At 37.0% G+C, this 19,649-nt stretch overlaps 1 protein-coding gene across 13 annotated transcripts in view; it reads left to right on the forward strand.

Annotated features, from left to right (window-relative positions):
• mef2cb (myocyte enhancer factor 2cb) overlaps nucleotides 1–19,649 on the forward strand; it is a 191,553-nt gene that overhangs the window by 150,550 nt on the left and 21,354 nt on the right. For all 13 annotated transcript variants that reach the window (XM_052020240.1, XM_052020243.1, XM_052020245.1 and 10 more), the window contains 2 exons: nucleotides 759–945; nucleotides 2,739–2,789. In XM_052020240.1, coding sequence (XP_051876200.1) covers nucleotides 759–945; nucleotides 2,739–2,789 — 238 coding nt within the window. The remainder of the gene's footprint in view (nucleotides 1–758; nucleotides 946–2,738; nucleotides 2,790–19,649) is intronic.

Raw genomic sequence — 19,649 nt, forward strand, 5'->3', positions numbered from 1 at the left:
GATACCTCAAAAAATGAGGTTTAGTTTGAGGTCCCAGAGTCCACTACCCAACCATTGTATTTTCTTGAGGAATTCTCCTAGCCCCAGGACTCTCAGCAGTGGCATGAATGCAGCAACTTAGTACAAGTATTAAAGTAGTGCCTAAGACCACCTGATGCTGCCATCCAGATATGTTGCTACCAAACTTTATTATTACCTCCATGTTCCCTCTCCTCTATCTATAACAAGATCCCCCACCATCGCCACAGCCTCCCACTTTCACGACCCCAGTCAAATATATTGGACAATATCTTGGGTGAAGGAAGATTTCAGAGAAAACAAAATAGAAAAAAAATCTCATCGAACTCCGAAGGCAAACAGATAAGCTCCAAAGATTGCTGTATCTGATGTCAAGTGTGTGTAATACTTATCTACCTTCATAAGTTACATTAAGAATGTTTAATAATGCAGAATTTTCTTTGCAAAGTTCCTTCCAGTTGTCTAAATTGCTCTATTTAGTTTGACTTATTTAACATTATTGAATAATTTTGAAAGCATCTTCGGATCAGTTTGTGTAATATATTTTCATTAATCGTTACCTTTTGTTGAGATAAAAGCAATATCCAAACAATTGAGAATTGTTAAAGTGAAACTGCAATAGGGAAAAAAAGTAACTGATATTTTAAACATAGAAACCATTACAAACTAATCCAGTCTTATTTGCGACATTGATTATTCCTCCCCCGCTCTATTTTTTCCTGTTCTTTTCTGTTGCATAGGCTGTTCCTCCACCTAACTTTGAGATGCCGGTTTCCATCCCAGTGTCCAACCAAAACAGCCTGGTTTACAGCAGCCCAGGCAGCTCACTGGGTAACCACAACCTAATGCCACTGGGTCATCCTTCTCTGCAGAGGAACAGCATGTCTCCTGGAGTGACACAACGGCCACCAAGCGCTGGAAACGCAGGTAAAATTCACCGACTTTCATGCTAAGTAATTGCCCAGTAAAACAAGGTCAGTATTGTTTTTATTACGAGCATCTGGTATATTGCTTGTATTTGGCACATTAAGGGTGTAGTTTACATTCCTTATTGAACACAGAAAAGAATTGTGTACCCTTGATTATAAAGAGAAGCAGAAACAATTTACTGAGACCAAAGTGTGCTATATTTGTAGTCTTTCATTGGCAAGTTTTGGAAGGTTTCATTTGCTGAAAAACCCCAGTGAAAGGCCAAGGCTCACAACTCAGAACACTGCCAAGGTTACAAAGAATGAAGAGGAGATAAATTGTGAAACAAAAATAAGAAAGAACACTGTAAACACTCAGGAATAAGTGCATGTTACAGCTTGCACCTTTCATGAAAACTGGAAAATATCGCAAAAGATTAAAATTTCAAAGGGAACAGTACAGGAAAAAGGGGAGGATTGGTCGGGGGGAGGGGGGAATCACCCATAAGAAAACGCTCCTTAAGATGCTTAAATGAAAAACAGATGATAACAAGCAATGATATAGGCACAAGGCAGTTGAAGACAGAATGAGACAAATCAAAGAAACAAAAGGAGTGTGTAAAAGAACATGTATATAGTGAGAGAAACAAGAAAAAGAGATGGCTTAAAGCACTGACAAATGTTAGAGACTCTAGTGGTCCAGAAATCTTGTAGAAGAAGCAAGGGTTCAGAGCCACTCTGACAACAGTGTTCCATCAGAGGAAGTTTTCCTCACAGAGTGATTCCTTCCTCATAGGAGCTAATTGCTGCTTCCCTCTAGGCCTGGGAAAGTAAGGTTCTGTTCATTTAACAGATGTGTTATGATTCACTCAGTCACATAACACAATACTACTCATTTTTGATGCAGAGGTTGTGTTGATTATCAATGGAAGGTAAATTGAGAGGGATGTAAAATAGGCAGCAAAACTAATTATTGAGTTTTGACTCAGATGGAATGTTTCATGTAGCCATCAGAGTTTGCTTTGTTTCATGAAATTATTGTACTTCAGCCATAGAAGAAAATCTGTCTTTTTCTTGTCAGGAGAAACAGTGGCATTGAGTAAACTGTTAGTACTCAAAAACAGTTATTGGAAAACCTTATGCTGCTCAGAGAGGCAAGCCATTGTTCAGTTTATCATCCTTCACGTGCTTGTTATTGATCAGTGGGCACAGACTTTGCTGCCCTCTAGTGCTCTCATTGTTTTCAATAGGAATATTTATTTTACTCTTGAAAAATAAATAGATGAGATGCAAGGCATTAACACCCCCTGAGGAATTAAAAATACTGTCGTCTTTGACACTGAAGTATGAAACTCTGGCCTTTGGTTTTGCTAATACAGAAATTGTTAAATTTTTCATGAAAATACACAAGACTTGTAGAATTTCAAATGAATTCTCATAGCTCTCTCAAAGGCTTTAGAAGAATGTCAGTCGTTGCAAATGACAAAAATGTCACGAGGTTAACAAATACATGTTACTGGCCACATATGTGGAAAAAGCGTGATACATATATTTGACAGGATTATTCATACCTTGCACATCAAAAAATAACAAATTACCTCATATCAGACGAAGATTTCCTCAGTGTTTTGTAAAAGCATAAACCCCTTTTAATTGGAGCAGACTGTTGCTCACAATACACAAAGGAAATCTTCCCCATGTTGATTGTGGTTTTATATTATGTGTTTTTCTAATCATGAGTTTTAGCTTGGGTCTGCTGTAAAATGTTTTCCTGTTATTGTTCGTAATCAGACCCTATGCTTTCAATTTTAGGTGGCCTCTTGGGTGGGGACCTCGCAACAACTGGTGCAGGCACCAGTGCAGGTACGTCAGCCGTTAAATTGTGTGATGCTAGAATTTTTGTTTTATTCATTCATGATATATGTCATTTATTGCCCATTCCTAATTGTCCTTGAACAATGGAGGCAGTTAAAGGTAAACTACATCGATGGATCTCGAGTCACATATGAGCACACTGGGGAGGGAGGGCAGATTTCCTTCGCTTAATGAGAATTAGTCGACAGACGGATTCTTGCGACATTCTGGTAGCTTCAAGATCACCATTATTGAGACTAGCCTTTTTTTTAAATGTATTTAAATTCCTCAGCTGTGGTAGTAAGACATGGTTGCTAATACGGTAACTTAAACAGTTCCCAAGCCCATGCTTCGGATTACTGATATGTTTGCGACACAGTAGCATATATCAGAATAGAAACACACAGCACCACAAGGTAGTAGCTTGGTTAAAACTCAACTCTGTTAAGTAACTGATCTCATTCCATGCTGATGGAAGCAATTGAATAATTTATTTTCCAGTGCTGTCAGTTGCCATTGATTTCTAATGAGACACGTTCTCTTTAACTAAAGAAAAAATGACTTTTGATGAAACACTCTGGGGAAAAAATCCCTACATCCCTACAAAAATCCCTACAGGAAAGGAGGGAGGCAGAGTTCAGGACATTACAGTTTAGAATCATAATCAGGTTTATTACCACTGACATATGTCGTGAAATTTGTTGTTTTGAGGCAGCAGTACAGTGCAAGACATAAAAATTATTATAAATTACAAAATAAATAGTGCAAAAGAGGAATAATGAGGTAGTGTTCATGGGTTCATGGACTGTTCAGAAATCTGATGGCGGAGGGGAAGAAACTGTTCCTAAAGTATTGAGTTTAACATAGGCAGAAGTTGGTTAAACATCTGTCATTGGGAATATGCTGGAATCCATTAATAGCAGCACATTTAGAAAAATCATAAGGCAATAAAACAGTGTCAGTGTGGCTTTCTGAATGGAAAATAGTGTTTGATGAATTTTTTTGTGTTCATTGAGGATATAATAAACAGGGTGGATGAAGGGAGACCAGCAGATCTGTTTTTCACTTTGCAGAAGACATTCAATAAGATGTCATGTAAAGGATGACAGCACAAAATAGATGCATGGGGTTGGGGTTAGTACATTGGCATGGAGAGAGAATTGGCTAACTAACAGAAAACAGAGTTGAGACAAAGATGACAACCAGTAACTATTGTAGTGCCACAAATTGGGGCCCAACTATTTGTAATCTATATTATTGACTTAGTTGAAGGGACCAGGAATATTGTCGCTCGATTTGCTGATGATACCAACACGGGAGTTCACAAGTTGTGAGGAGGATGCAAAGAGCCTGGGCAAGAGAAATAGGTTAAATGAGTAGGCAAGATGTTGGCAGCTGCAGTATAATGTGAGAAAATATGAGATTATCCACTTTGGAAGGAAGAATGAAAAAGCAAATTATTATTTAAATATAGTACAACATTTTCTAGTATAAAGAGATCTGGGGTTCCTAGTACATGAAACACGAAGGGTTAACATGCAAGCACAGCTTGTAAATAGAAATGCTGATGGAATATTGGCCTTCATTACAAAGTATATGAAGTACAAAAATGGGTAGGTTTTGATTCATCTTTACAGGAAGCTGGTGAGACAATTCCCAGAGATGGAGCAGTTTTGGTCTCCATATTTGCAGAAGAATATACTTGCACTGGAGGCAGTGCAGAGAAGGTTCACTAAATTGATTTGTGGAACACAGGGTTAATGTATGAAGAGAGGTTGAATGAGGCATTGAAATCTGGAAGAATGAGAGATCATCTTATTGACATAAAAGGTTCTGTGGAGGATTAACAAGGTAGATGTTAAGAAAATGTCTCCTCTAGTGGAGAAACTAGATCTAGAGAGTATTGATCAGAAAAGGGGTCCCCCACTTAAGACAGAAACAAGTAGGTTGTGACTCTCAATTCCAGAGAGATTTTGGATCCATGGATGTGAGGAAAGAGCCAGAAAGTGCTTTTAAAGCCAAGATTGAATCAGGAATCATATTAACTGAATGGTAGAGCCAGACTCTAGGTGCCAGTTGGTTTATTCTGTTTCTATATTCTCCTAAGCCTACGTTAGTTTGTATGTTTTATCCAATATATTGATGAATCAGGAACTTTGGAAAAACAGCTGTTCCTAACCTGCTTGCACATACTTACTTCAACTTGTCCAGAACAGCAGGCCAAAGTGTGTGATTTAGATATTTGCCTTTGAGGTTAGATGTGACGTGTATTAGGATAACAAAAGGGAAAAAGATCTTGAGGGTATAAAAGTACAGGATAAATGTCCTCAGTAAAATATAGGATTGATGAGAGTGAATCTGTGGTTTTCCATAAAGAAAAGCTGCTGTAAGTTCACATTCTTGGGCCGTACTTGCTGTAAGTCTGTAAATATGGGTGGTGTTTTCTTGCCTTTACAAAAGAAGTTCATATGTATTGTCTACCTCTGTGCAACATGGATTATAAAAAGCCATAGAAATGAATTGTGAACATCAGCCAATAAAAACAATAGGTTAATAAGAGTGTGTTTTGTTAACAAATATTGGCTTAAAAAGCGTGTTGCATTTTTAGCTCATTTTGCATTTATTGGTTGGAAACGATGAAGGCTATGTCAACCTTAGTCATTTGGCAATGCTTTTGCATTGAAGAGATTAACAATGCAACAAGGTGCAGATAAACTCTTGTTTTGTGCCACCACAAACCACCATATGAAATAATAAAACAAAATTACTTTATCTTTGGGTATAAATTGCAATAAGACACAAATAAAAAGTTATCTAAAATAACTCATATAGTCCAGCAAAAAGTTGATATTTAATGTGGTGTTCTCATGAAATGTTATTATGTTTCTTAATTGTAAAATAATATCTTCTTATAAAATATGGTCTTGACTATACCTTGAATATTCGTTCAATGGTTTAAAATCACATTTATAGCCTGAAGTATCAAGGACACGCTCACAGGGTGTGTGTGCTGGGGAGGGGGGTGGGGCATGGGTGTTGGGGGAGGTGGGGGGAGTTCATCACGGGTCTTAAGTGTCTGCCATGATGTCATGTTGAGAGAATGTAAGTATTTGAACTAGTTTTAAATCCACTGGTTTCCAGTAAGAGAGATGAAAAGTCTTCTTTGTTCTTCATTTGTTTTTCAAAACAGAAGACTCTTTGTGGTTGTTATTACTTAGCTTTAAAATTCCATAACGAGTAAAGTCACATGAAATGATCTTTTGAGCAACATATTTTGCCTCTGTTAAAGGCATTTTTGAAACATTACTTTCTCCAGTTAACAAAAAATCCACATTAGTATTTTGTTGTTAATGCCTGCTGTATGCTGGCAGTCTGCATTGATGGAACCATTTCCTTTGGCAGAGCACAGCCTTGGAAAGTATGCTCTTTTCAGTTACTGGCGTCTTTCGTGCTAACTCCGATCCTGATGCATTGATTTTAGAAAAGGAAAATCTTTTCACAGTTCCTGTCAGCTTTCTACTTAGGAAATTGGATAGCATTCTGTTTGTCCTGCTAAAGTAATTAAAAAAGTATTACTTGAAGATAGATATGCTCTTCATGTTCTTTATTATAATGATAGAACACATTATCCAGTTTAAATCTATCCGTAGCAAATAAAGTAAGTAAAAAGTAAAGTTACATATGGCTAAGGAATATTGTACTTTTTACATTGTTTTTATGATGTTGAATTGACAAATAATAACAGAATATACTGGACATAACACATCAGGCAGCATCTGCAGAGAAAATGCATTAACACTTCAGATCAATGACCTTTCTGAAGGACTGGCAAGAAGTTTGTTAACAGGCATGTTTAAACTTGCAGGAGAGGAGGATGAGGGAGCAAAGAGAACGTCTGTGGTAGAGTGGAGATGAGGAGACAATGGGTGACGTAGATTGATGCTGACAGGAGTGTATGCTGAAGGCTTGTTAACGGCAGCTAATCCTTTAGTTGTTAGAGAATAAACAAGTTTTAAAATGCGAAGTAGGTGGACGAAGAGAATCCGTGATAGGGACGCAAGATACTGCCGATAATAATCTGGAGCTAAAAACAAACTGCTGGAGGAACTCAGTAGGTCAGGCAGCATCCGTAGGGGGCTGATCAGAACTGATGCAGGGTCTTGACCCAAAACATCTGCCATCCTACCACCTCCACTGTATTCCTCCAGCAGTTTGTTGTAAGGTTCTTGATAGAATTGAAGATAGGAGAGATTAAATGACAAAAGGGATGATAATGCAAGGCAAAAGAAGGTTGCAATAGGAGAAGTAAGAGAATGTCAGGATATATAAATGTAGAATCTGAAATCTGAGAAAAACTAGGTGTATGCTGAAAAACTGTAAAACTGTGGTGTGCCTGTGTGAAAGGTGAGATGTTGCTTCTTGAACTTCCTTTCAGTTTTGATGGAATGGTGTAGGTGAGGAACAGAGGTCAGAGTGTGAATGAGTCATCAAGCCACTCGACATTTAAATTCGCCCCTCGTTTGACACCATCGAGTAATTTCAAATCAGCTGCAACTCAGATGCTAAGTGAAGATTGTAAAAACAAAAATAGCCACAATTGTTCAAGATTGGGGAGAAGCAAAGGGAGTTATTTAAAGGAGAACAAACTGCAGTAGCATAAAGAAGTAGCTGAGTTCATTAGATTTAAAATTTTATAGCATGGAATTGCAGGCAAACTACTGACAGAGGTAAGGAATAGGTTTGGACTGTAGGAATCAGTAGGAATAATTGGTAAATTGGTTTATTATTGTCACATGTACCGAGGAACAGTGAAAAACTTGTCTTGCATACTGTTCATACAGATCAATTCATTACACAGTGCATTGAGGTAGTACAAGGTAAAACAATAACAGAGTGCAGAATAAAGTGTCACAGCTACAGAGAAAGTGCAGTGCAGGTAGACAATAAGGTGCAAGGTCATAACGAGGTAGATTGTGAGGTCAAGAGTCCTTTTTATCTTACTAGGCAACCGTTCAATGGTCTTACAACAGCGGGATAGAAACTGTCCTCGAGCCTGGAGGTACGTGCTTTCAGGCTTTTGTATCTTCTGCCTGGGGTGGGCGGGGTCTTTGATTATGCTGCCTGCTTTACCGAGGCAGCAAGAAGTCCATGGAGGGGAGGCTGGTTTCCGTGACGTGCTGAGCTGCGCCCACGCATCTCTACAGTTTCTTGCAGTCCCGGACAGAGCAGTTGCCATACCAAGCCGTGATGCATCCAGATAAGATGTTTTCTATGGTGCATCGATAAAAATTGGTGAGGGTCAAAGGGGACATGTCAAATTTCTTTAGCCTTCTGGGAAAGCATTAGCCACTCATGCATAAGAAGTCTTAGGCTAGCGTTTTGAACCTAAATCACACAGGTCCCCTGTAATACAGATACTTACCCAACTTTCCTTTGGATCACCCCTCATCAGACTCATACTTCCCACCCTACCATCTCCAATCAGCCTGAGCCTATGGCTCACATGCTCCCACACTCACCAGGTTACTCTTGTGACCACCCATCCCCACCTCCACTTAGCTGAATGATTTGGCTAAGGTAACCGACTGCACTCATGCCCTCCCCACCAGCAACCATTAATTGTTGTTCCCCTAATTACCAATCGCCCCCACTTCCCCAAGCACGATTGTACTTCCTAACCATCAGTCACACTTGGTCGGCACAGACTCAGTAAGCTGGAGGGCTTGTTTCCGTACTATAAGACACTATGACTTCTAGGCCTACATCTATAATGTAAAAGGGGGAAGCACGCAAAGGAGAGGTCTTGAAAGTGAAAGATTGTTCAATAGTTCAAGATCACAAGTGCACATTTACAGACACCACTAATTTGGGGATATATTTCCTGTCATCCCAGAATAAGGATAACATTAGAAGCTAACTGTTCAGGGGTGGCATGTGAAGCATTTCTAAACAAAATTCTGAGGTAGATGCATTATAGCACATTTGTAAAGCACTTCAGGAGATGCTGAGATTTTATAAGGCACAATGTAATAGCAGGTCTTCTCTCTTTCTTCTTTTCTTTCTCTATCTTTCTCAGTTTCCTGTGCAACACACTTCATTCTACTACTCCTATTCCACCAAACTATAATTGTCCTCTTCTTACAAATGCTCTGACGAGTTAATCAGTTTATACTGTATGTGTTGTTGGTTGTAGAAAGAAGTTGGCCTGAACCATGGATGAACCTTCCAGCTATTTAAGTAGAATGATAGGATATAGACATCTACATGAAATATTGGAACAAGCAGAGAGAGCTTTTATTTAATGTTTCATCTGATAGGCTTGCATTCATGTTCCTTTAAGGATGATTCAAAGCACATTACATACAATGAAGTAATTTTAAAACATAACTATGAACATAATTTGGGAAACTTCCCAGTTTTCAAGAACATGATAATTATTGGACAATCTCTTGTAATGATATTGAATGAGTGATAAACATCGGCTGGGGCACTGGAGAAAAGCCTCCCGGTATTCTTCAGGGTAGTGATTTGGGAAAATCTGCATCCATCTGTCAGAGGAAATTCGATCTCTCTTTAATGTTGCACCAAAAGATATTACTTCCAACAGCGTGACTTTCCCTCGGTACTTTAGATTAATGTGATCTGATTAGTTACTGATTAGATCTGATTGTAAAGAGTAGGTCATGCCCAATGAGACTAATTGATTTTTTTCAATATCTCATGTAATAAACAAGGGGATGTCTTTGGACTAAAAAGAGAAATTTTGGAAATACTCAGCAGGTTAGGCAGCATTTGTAGAAAGAAAAGCGGAGCTGACATTTCAGGCTAAAAATCTTTCATTGGAGCATGAGAATAAAAATTCATGGGAATAAAAGCCAATTATTGATTAGGAAATTGGGCAGTAGAAGTCCAACAGTGGGGATAATGAATGCACTCTCAAATAGGAAGAATGATGTCTGCAAGGAGATCGGCCACTTAAATAATCCATTAGTTAGCTTGTACAAAAGCAAAACATTGCAGTACTAAACATAGAAAAGAAAATGCTGGTAAACTCATTAGGTCGGATGGTATCTGCGGAGAGAGAGATAGAATTAATGTCCCATCAGAACAGGAGAGTTAATGATAAACACATTTTAAGATGTAGATAGGGAAGGGAATGGAGAGGGAGAGGAGAACAAAAGGGAGGCTTTCTGTTGGAGTAGAAAGCATATTATGTGTGTGAACACAAAAGTTTTAAAGTGCAAGGTGAAAGTAGATGATAATGGGACAAGTAACAATCCAAATGTCAGTCTAATGGAGTGTAAATGGAGAAGCAGAATCATTATCTGAAATGACAAAAGGAAAATTCTGTGGATGCTGGAAATCGGAATTAAAAACTGAAAAGGCTTATTTTACATGAAATTTTGAACTCAGCCTTGAATGCAGTAGTGTGTCGAGTGCTTGGTCAGAGTTGCTGTTGCCCAGTCAAATGCTGAATATAAGAGACCAAGGACATAGAAGGCAAACTGGAAGTTGAGTGAAAGTGTATCAAATATGCAGGTTGATTAATGATATAAAAATTGGTGGGAAAGGTAAGTAAGGAGGTTATGAGCATAAAAGTATGAGGAGATATTTGATAGATCAAGTCAATTAACAATTTTAGTTCCAAAGTGAAGTTTTGCCAGCCAGGGTTATTAAAGGAAGTGGAGCCAAGGAGTTAGGATATGGATCTTTCTATATTCAAGCACACAATATCTGAATTTTTGCTTGCATGTTTCCAGCTGAGAAAGCATTGGTAATTTTTTATTACCAAGCACGATGATTCTGGCACAAGCAGATCTTTTATTTGTCATAGCTCTAATGATATGGATTATAGTTTTCTTGGATCTTGAAGTTGTAGGCCCTTATTCATTTAAATTGCAGTTACTCACATCAAATAGCAATGGACCAGCAGTTACCGCAGCCTCAGGGTATAATGGTCAGAGCATTCAGGACTCTAACAGTTTATGAACACCATCTCATTTTGGTTACTTTAATACATTGTTTGGTGCCTAAGTCATATTTTGGGACAAAAATAACATAAAACTTAATCCGTATGAGTTGCTATGTATGAAAGCATATTGTGCATGTGGCAGGGTGGAAACTGTTTTAATAGGAGCTTTGCTTTAGTACCTTTCTGAGTTAACTATCTCACTTTTGAAATTTAGCTGAATAATTGCAGGATGGTTACCTCGGAGAAGGACCCAAAGTAGTAGTTCATCCAAGTTGATGTCATTATCTTGTGACAGCAATGCTGGAGAACTTTAATGTTTTCCATTCACACCCGGATATTAGGTTAATCTCTTTGGTTTTAATTTTACTTATTCTAATTTTAATGAAAAATAAATAATTGGTCATGAATTTTAGGACTATGAAAAGCAGAAATGCTGCAAATGCTGGAAATCTGAAATAAAAACCGAAAATGCTAGAAGCACTCAGCAGGTCAGGCAGAGTGATTTTTTAAAAAAAGTAAAAAGGTAAATTAACTTTTTGTTTAAATCTTTCCTTCGCAGTTCTGATGAAGCATCTCCAACATGAACCATTGCCTCTGTTTCTCTTACTAGAGGTGCTACCTGACCTGCTGAGTGTTTCCAGCACTTTTTGTTTTTATTTGTGCATTTAAATCCAATGCATTTTCTAAAGCTTTTGCTCAGGTGAGCATGGTGATGGGGTTTAGGCTGCAGAATTTGGACAAGGGGATTTAAATCTGATTTAGCTTGAAGGTATCCATAATGTCAACAAGTTTATCTGGTACCAGATTGCCAATTACTGATACATAGAATTGACAGGAAATGATTGCAAACTATTTCTCAATAAAACTGAAATAATGTGATTATATCTGTTCACTTAAATGAAGACAGTAATGGAATGCTATGGTTATTCAAGTTTGCCTGTGTGTTTGTTTCTGGTCCACATTCAAATGTGTATTCCATGTACTAGATCCGAACAGAATTAAGGTTAGGGATGAACATCATCTGAGGCAGGATCAAGGATGACTTTCTTCCACTCTGGTTTTGTGGGTTCTCAGCTGGATGATGAGGCCAATGTGGGAACCACAGACTCTTCTACAGAAGGGGCAGTCGGCGGCTGACAAGGCTGGTGGGTAGGTAGTTTGAGAGGTGGTCTGCTCCTTCTGCATCCTACGGATGGCTTCCCTTTGTTCCTGATGCATGGTCTGGAGATCCTTAGTACCGTCCCGTTTGCTCCTCCTCCACTTTGTGCAGTCATGGTCCAGAGGTTCCCAGGAGTCAGTGGGGATATTGCATTTCTTCAAGGATGCTGTCTGCCTAGTAATCTCCTCGTACCTCTTGTGACAGAATTCAACCTAGTTGTCCAGTGTCCAGTGTCAGGCATGCAAATGATATGACTTGGTCTGTGTAGCTGATACAGTGCATCTAAAGCATCAATGCTGGGACTTCAATTTTTCAATTAATTTTTTTAAGTCAATTTCTTATTTCATTTTAACATTCACTACTCTCTGGGAAAAGCAGTTTCTCCTCATCTGTGTCCTAAATCTATTCCCCCGAATCTTGAGGCTATGTCCCCTAGTTCTAGCCTAGAAATAGTTGCATACACTATCTGCTCCAAGTTTTCTTTTCACTTTTCAGCTGCATAGTGATCATGAAAACACTCTATGCTATCCAATTTCAATGTGATTTTTTTCCTTCGTACCTTACTGGCTTCACATTAAAACCTTTGCCAAACAACCTCTCGGGAGGTGAAAATTAACTTATGTGTGGAGTCTAAGTGCTTTAGATTTAATGGCTGTTGGAGATTTGTAACGATTTATTTCTTTCACTTTCTTTTCTCTTCCAGCTCTTTGATTTCTGTCCTGGAATTGACATTGAATTAAACATTCTCCTACTTTGGTGTGCTCTACAAGGATTCTTTGATCTGATCAGTTTAGATGATATACTCAGTTTCTTGCCCTTTCTACATTGGTCCCAGGTATCCTGCAAATGATGTCTTTCTAAATCTACAAATTCCATTGGAAGATCCCATAGGAACACTGTACATAAATGCAATAAGCAGTTTTCACCTTTTATTTGCAACTGAGTCTAAAATCGAGCACATGGAGTCTCTTTCAATCCCAAACAACATTAATTCCAAGATACTAAGTTGACTCCCAAATTCTGGATCGTCTTTACAAAATTCCTGCAATATCATATTTCGCATGGGTTAGATATGTTTCCCATACCAGCATTTTATTATGTTTTTTGCCATTCAAGTAAATTGCTGTATCTTCTCTCACCTTCACAAGACCTCATTCTAAATTAGAATCAGGAGAATGACTGATCCATTGCCAACAGCACTTAAAAGTGAAAATTATCCCCAAAGTTTCTAAGTTACATCTATAATGTCTTTAAAAATGGTGATTGATCTGAGAATTTCAGATGCCAGGTCTATCACAGGGCTAATTAGTAATAAAATTGAAGCATGTTTTCAGCTTCTTTTGCCCTCCCCATATATCCCAAAGATCGAGTTTGTATCAACATCTCAAACTTACTGAGGTCTGTCGATTTAAATTTCATTTTGTTTCTAATTTGTGATGTAATGTCTATTGAGGTACCAACATGAATGTCTGCAATTTTTGGAACTGCTTACTATTTTGTTAAAATTTTATGGATGAAACTTGGAACCTTGTGGATTTGTTTTGGTGTTGTGGGATTTAGCAGTTTACCTGAGTGAGTCTCACACCAACAGCAGAACAAATTTTGCACAGTCCCAGACCCTCCTACAGAGTAAAGTTTGCACAGTCCCACACCACCAGCAGAGTAATTTCTGACTAATCCCACATATCCTGCAGAGTAAATTCTGCAGGGTCTTACACCACCTACAGGGAACATTCTGCACAATCACACTCCCATCTACAGGGTATCTTCTACACAGCCCACACCACAATGCAATTCTCAGTGAACATCCATTGAAAAAAGAATTGCCAGTAATACAACCATAATTTCGTGATGAGCCCTGTGTGAATTTTTGGTTATTGCCACAGGGTTCTTCAAAATTTATCTTCACAGTTGTAATACTGGTATGAAGCAAAACAGCTTTCTATTAACATTGCAGTTATTGTGTTATTGCATTCTGAGAGCGAAATTAAATGGCTTTCTTATATTTGCTCTCCCAGTGTAAACAGATAAGACAAGAGAGATGAGCAGTTTTTTTTCCAAAAAAAATCTCATGAGTTAGAATGATATTTTCAGCAGGATGTCTTCGCCACTTGTTGCAAGAAGCTACTACTTTATTTGTACAGCAGTTGATAGATTGTTGCAGTGTGTCCCTAGAACTTGGTGTTGCTATCTGCACTAGAAACTTTGGGAAAAATTCAGTAAGGTTTTTTTTCCTTGTTCACTCTATCAAAACCAGTATTATATCTCCCCTTAAACCTCCTTGCTCTAATCCAAGTTTTTGTAATCTTTCTACACAAAGTAATTCTCCCATGCACCTTTAAAAACAGTGGAAACAATATTCCAACTAAGATCTAACCAGTAATTTTTAAAGGGTCTGCCACGATTCATAAAGCCAAAGCTCCTGCATTTATTTAAAAAAAAACACTTGCATCAACTTCTGCCACTCCTAAAGATGTGTATGAAAATCTCCAGGTTTCTCTGTTCCCCTCTTTAAAATTGCATTATTATTACCTGTTTTCTATCTTTAATCATTCTGAATTTTTCATTACTATATGTATTTTGTCATTGTAAGGGCAGGGAACTATCAAACCACTAGATCTTTGGCACTGTCATTCAGGACATCTAGGATACACCCAAGTTTAATATAGCACAAGTCTCTTTCATTCATTTTCCTCCCAACTCATATAGGTTTGTCTGGACTCTTAAGAGTCTCCACTGAGAAGATTAGAAACTCATTGTGTGAGGAATCACCACTCTAAACCCATATTTCATCACACTGGCATGGAAAGACTTAGCCGTTTTGTAAGTAAGCCATACTGCAGTTGGTTCTCTGTGACTAAACACAACTTATTTGTGGTTTGTTTTTCAGATTATTACACGTTTCCAAAATAGCTTCTTGAAGCAAACTATTCATTGTTTTATTGATACCATTTCTCCACCACATTTCAGCCACCTCTTACAAATGTAATCCTAATTGAGTAAAGGACTCTTTGCCAGCATGGAAATATCATTAGACTTTATTACATGATTATCAATTATTCATAACTCACACAAATGAATATTGTAGTTTCTGATGCTACATACATTGTAAGTATAAATATATATTTAATCAAATATCTGAAAGCACTTCACAATGATTTAAAAATAATAAATCTTTACTCTAAAGGCATATATGTTTAATATGGGACCTGTTAAAAAGCATGACTTAACTGAGGCTAACAGTTTTTTATTCTGAGAAATCCCTAATAGTTTCAGAATTTCAATGTCACTGTTCCTTTAGAGGCATCAAATAGTGGTAAAAGGGATTTTCTTGTTAAAATTTTTGTTAACACTGATTTTTTTTTTGTGTGGATATATTAATTTTTACTGAATTAACTTCTTCAGCTAATATAGTTTATATTGAGTTTTTTGTTTCCTTTATGCAAACCACATATTTGTATAGACCACACCCTGTATTTCCTGATTAATATTTTAGGTATAATTTCTCTTTTAATCACCATAAACTTCAAGTCTACTAATTTATGTTTAAGTGAAATTCATGCTTGTAATTTAATGCATTTATAAACATAAGCACTTTTCTTTGGTTTTGGATAAAATCAGTACTCTATACTTTGCTGAAACTGCATTTTAATTAGTAGCTAACTGTACTATACAGGATGACTAACATCTGTGATCTATGCGGAACTAAAAATCTAAGAATGACAGAGTAGTTGAAACTGAATGCATTAAATATTACTTAAAGTTTTGGCTCAATATAGAGATTTTCTTTATATAACCACTAACTTTTGAAGCATGTAACTTTTGCTAAAGCACCACATCAATTTTTCTGCAGTGCCCAAAGTTTTGCTGCCTATCTTGTGTTTGTGACTCTTTTGTTTCAGTTTGGTTTGTACCTCCACAAGTTTTCTTTTCCTGATGGGTTTAATTCCTTACTGGAATAGGATTCCCACTGGTGCCACTTTATCTTGCTATTTCAGGCAACGAGTCATAATCTGTCATATGTGAGGCTTGACAGTCTGTCTTTAGCAAGCTACTCAATCATACATCACAGCCTAGTCTCATGCTGTCACCCAGCGACTGTATTCACTCTGTCTCCAATCATTCTCAAATGTATACAGGTGCACACTTTTGGTGTAGATTGTGATAACGGTCAGTAAGAGGAACCTAAGCTGATTTTTCTTTCCCTTTACTAACTTAGAGACAATAAAGTTAATGAAAGAGCTGTACCTTCGATATTAGTTAACTTGCAGAGTCCGCCGATCAAAACTGATTGCTTCCTATGTTAATTTTGCTCCATTTTCTTTTGGCTGGTCCTCTGAGCTGTTGAGAAACTTGTGTCCCCTTAATTCAGAGAGGAAAAAAACAGGAAAAACAAGAAATACTCAGCATGTCAGGTAGCATGGTGGACAGAGAAAAAAAACTGAATTAATGTTACAGTTCTGAGACAAACTGGAATAGTTAGTGATCTCCAGCTTTCCATAGATTTCCAGCAACCGTGTTGTATTATCTCAGTGTTCCAGCACTTCATGTCCTCCGTTTCTATTCATCTCCCTGTATTTACACCTCCCCCAGACAGGTCGGCTGCACTTAACAAGCCTTCACTGCCCTCTCTCAGCAGGTACCAACACAATCTGTGTCATTCAGTTTTTCTTACCTGTACCCAATCACAACCATTCCTTTTGTTCTCCCATTGCCCACCCTCTCTTCAGCTTAAAGTATGCTTGTTTTCTAACTAGGTTGACCTGAAATGTTAACTTTGTTTCGCTCGAGAGAGGCTGCCTCATCTGTAGATTATTTCCAGCATTTCATTTTTTTATTTCAGATTCCCAACATCTGCGGTGTTTGATTACTGAATTTAATCCAAAATGTATATCTTGCACCTCTGCTTCTGGCAGTTCCGGAAACTTGCTGAAGGAAGGCTTCAGGTTTCAGTCTGTCAGTTTTTTGCTTTAAAAAAATTAAGCTGAGTCAACTGTTTGGCAGTGGTAATGAATGAACTTCATAGCAAGATTCATCTTCAGTCATTCTCTGATTTCACCTCAGAGCTTCTGCTTTTGCAACTTATCTTCAAACCACATTTTCTTGCAAAGTTTTGAAGCTAAGTTACAATACAACCAACCTTCAAGTGTTACAACTACCTAAGACTTTATACTATGCCATATTAAATTGTTATATCAAAAAATAATTTAAAATTTTAAACAGTGGTAATAAACTTTGAAATAAATAGATATTTGTCAACATTGTGTAGAAAATGCAACTAATCAGCTTTGAGCTATATTTGCATAAAAATGTGCTGCTCATCTTGTTATATCTTAGCCGGAAGTATGTCTAGTTTGGACATGTAATTTTTACCCTTTATAGTGGGTAATAAATTCTTGTACTGTGCTCATGAATGCATCATAGATAGTAATTTTCATGAGCAATCATAATTTTAGACTAGCTGAGGAGGAAAATACAAATCTACATGAAAAGCTTTGGAAAACTCTCTGTTCCTTGGCCTAGCCGAATGTTCTGTTTCATGGATTATAATGAGGAGTGGTACCAGCCCTCAAACCAAGTAAAAGGATGCGGTTTGCAGAGTTGGCTGTATGCAAAAAAAATTCTTTGTAATTGACCACATTCATGCATTTTTCATTTATTTTCTTTTAATTTTATGCAGGAATTAAGTTCTTTCCCGATAATGTTATGTTAAGGCTGAAAAGTCTCCAATTAAGTTGCTGAATGCAGAAATGTTAATTTACTAGATTTTGAAGTATTAATAAAAATGTTCCTGAAAGTGTAGAATGAAACTTTGTATGCAAAATCACATTAGTTGGTACCTTTAAAGGTCCCATTAATATATTTTTAGAACAGTGTAATTAAGATATCATTTTGGTAGAAAAATGGTATATAGTTACCATAAGGTGGTTGTGTCAGACCAGATGGATTTCACAGTGCTGTACGATGAGGTTGACTCTTAATTAATTTAATAATGCAACTATCATCCTGATTGAAATGCTGCATGGGCATTTAAGCAGAGACAAGCAGAACTCTATGTAGTTGGGAGAGAAGGTAAAGTAAAGGACTATGTGCCAGTTGACCTTCATTGTATGGTTATGATTTGAAGATGACTGGCTAACTGTTGTACTATGTAATTAATATCTGCTTCACAATTAAAGTCTATGACATTTTTTAAACCATTGTCACTACACATACCAAGCAACTTATGTGTGCCATTTATATGGAGGGCTGCACCACAACTTACAGAAGTATGCTGTGATTGGATGTGTGATACAATGCCTAGCACCAGAACATTCTATATTTTATCAATGCTCAGCATAATTAGGTATCCTATTATATCTCTTCACTCTTAATGACAATTTCATTCACCAACAAAGCTCTTTATCTTTTGTTTTCTCAATTATCTCCAGTATTCACCTTTTCTACTTCTATGGAAACAATCTTAGTTCTCCAAGTCTTTCCTCATACCAATAGCTTCTCCTCATCAAGTTATCCTGATGATTTTTTTCTGCCTTAAAATATTTTCTGTGACTGGGACCTAAGTGTATACACAACACACAGCTTAAACATTGCCTAATACAAATTTATCATTTTATCTGTGAGGTTGTACCCTTTGTCCCTCTTCAAGAAACTCAAATGGTTATTTCCCTTTTCATGACTTAAATTGCATTTTCACTTTCAGGGAATTATGTATTCAAACCTGCAGATCTTTGTTTATTTCACCTTCAGCTGACTTCCAGCAAGTGTATATTCATGCATTTTTTTTTACTATCAACATATTAACAATGAAATTCATCCATTGCCTGCCTATTTGTGATTACATCTGTGTACTTATGATGTTAATTGGACTGTCTTGAGAGTTCTTAGAAAAAGGACCAATGAAGTTCCAAACTGACCAAGTTTGAGTCTTTGGAAAACTTTTGTTGGCTTATGTAAATGTCTCAGGTTTTCACTGAAATATAGAGCAAGTCTCTAATAAACAGATCACTATTGTGGCAGATAATTTGAGATGGTAATTCTTTCTGAGTTAATTGTTATACTCTCTGGTTTTCAACAAATAACTATGAATACAAGTTCATTTTTGTTTTAAAGTTTTGGATGGATTTCTCAGATTTCTATCATGTTTGTCATTGTAGTGAAATGTAGTTGTTGCTTTCACACCTGTTAGGTGTATTTACCAAGCCAGCTAATCTAACAGAGATTATTGATATTACTTCCTTTCAGGGAACTAGCTTTGTGTTGGTAAAGAGGCTACTAGCTTTAAGAAGTTGAGGACCATATAAGGTGTAAAGGTGCAAAGATATTGCTTTACACTGGGAGAAATAATCATTAATGTATCAGTTTTTTCCATTTGAATTTTCTGCATTAATCAGTTCCCTTGTATAGTTGGCAGGAATTCATCCACGTTCCATACTCTGGATGTCATCATTGTTCTTTGTTTAATTATAAATATTCATGTAAAAATATTGAAGAACTTAGTTATACAAAGGTGAATTAATGGGAAGGGAAGATTAATTAACTTGTTTCTGTCTATGGGTAAAACTGGGAATAACTATTCTGATATTACAAATCGTGTTCAGATCCTGATTATGCAGGGAGAATACCATTTGTTCCATTGAAATTAAGAAGTAGCAAAAATTTATGATATGTTTGTGGTTATTAATATTTATGTATATATTTCTTATTTATTCCCAATTAACTATTAGACACTAATGTC

This window comes from Pristis pectinata, chromosome 7 (assembly GCF_009764475.1).
Source record: "Pristis pectinata isolate sPriPec2 chromosome 7, sPriPec2.1.pri, whole genome shotgun sequence".
Taxonomy (NCBI): Eukaryota; Metazoa; Chordata; class Chondrichthyes; order Rhinopristiformes; family Pristidae; genus Pristis; species Pristis pectinata.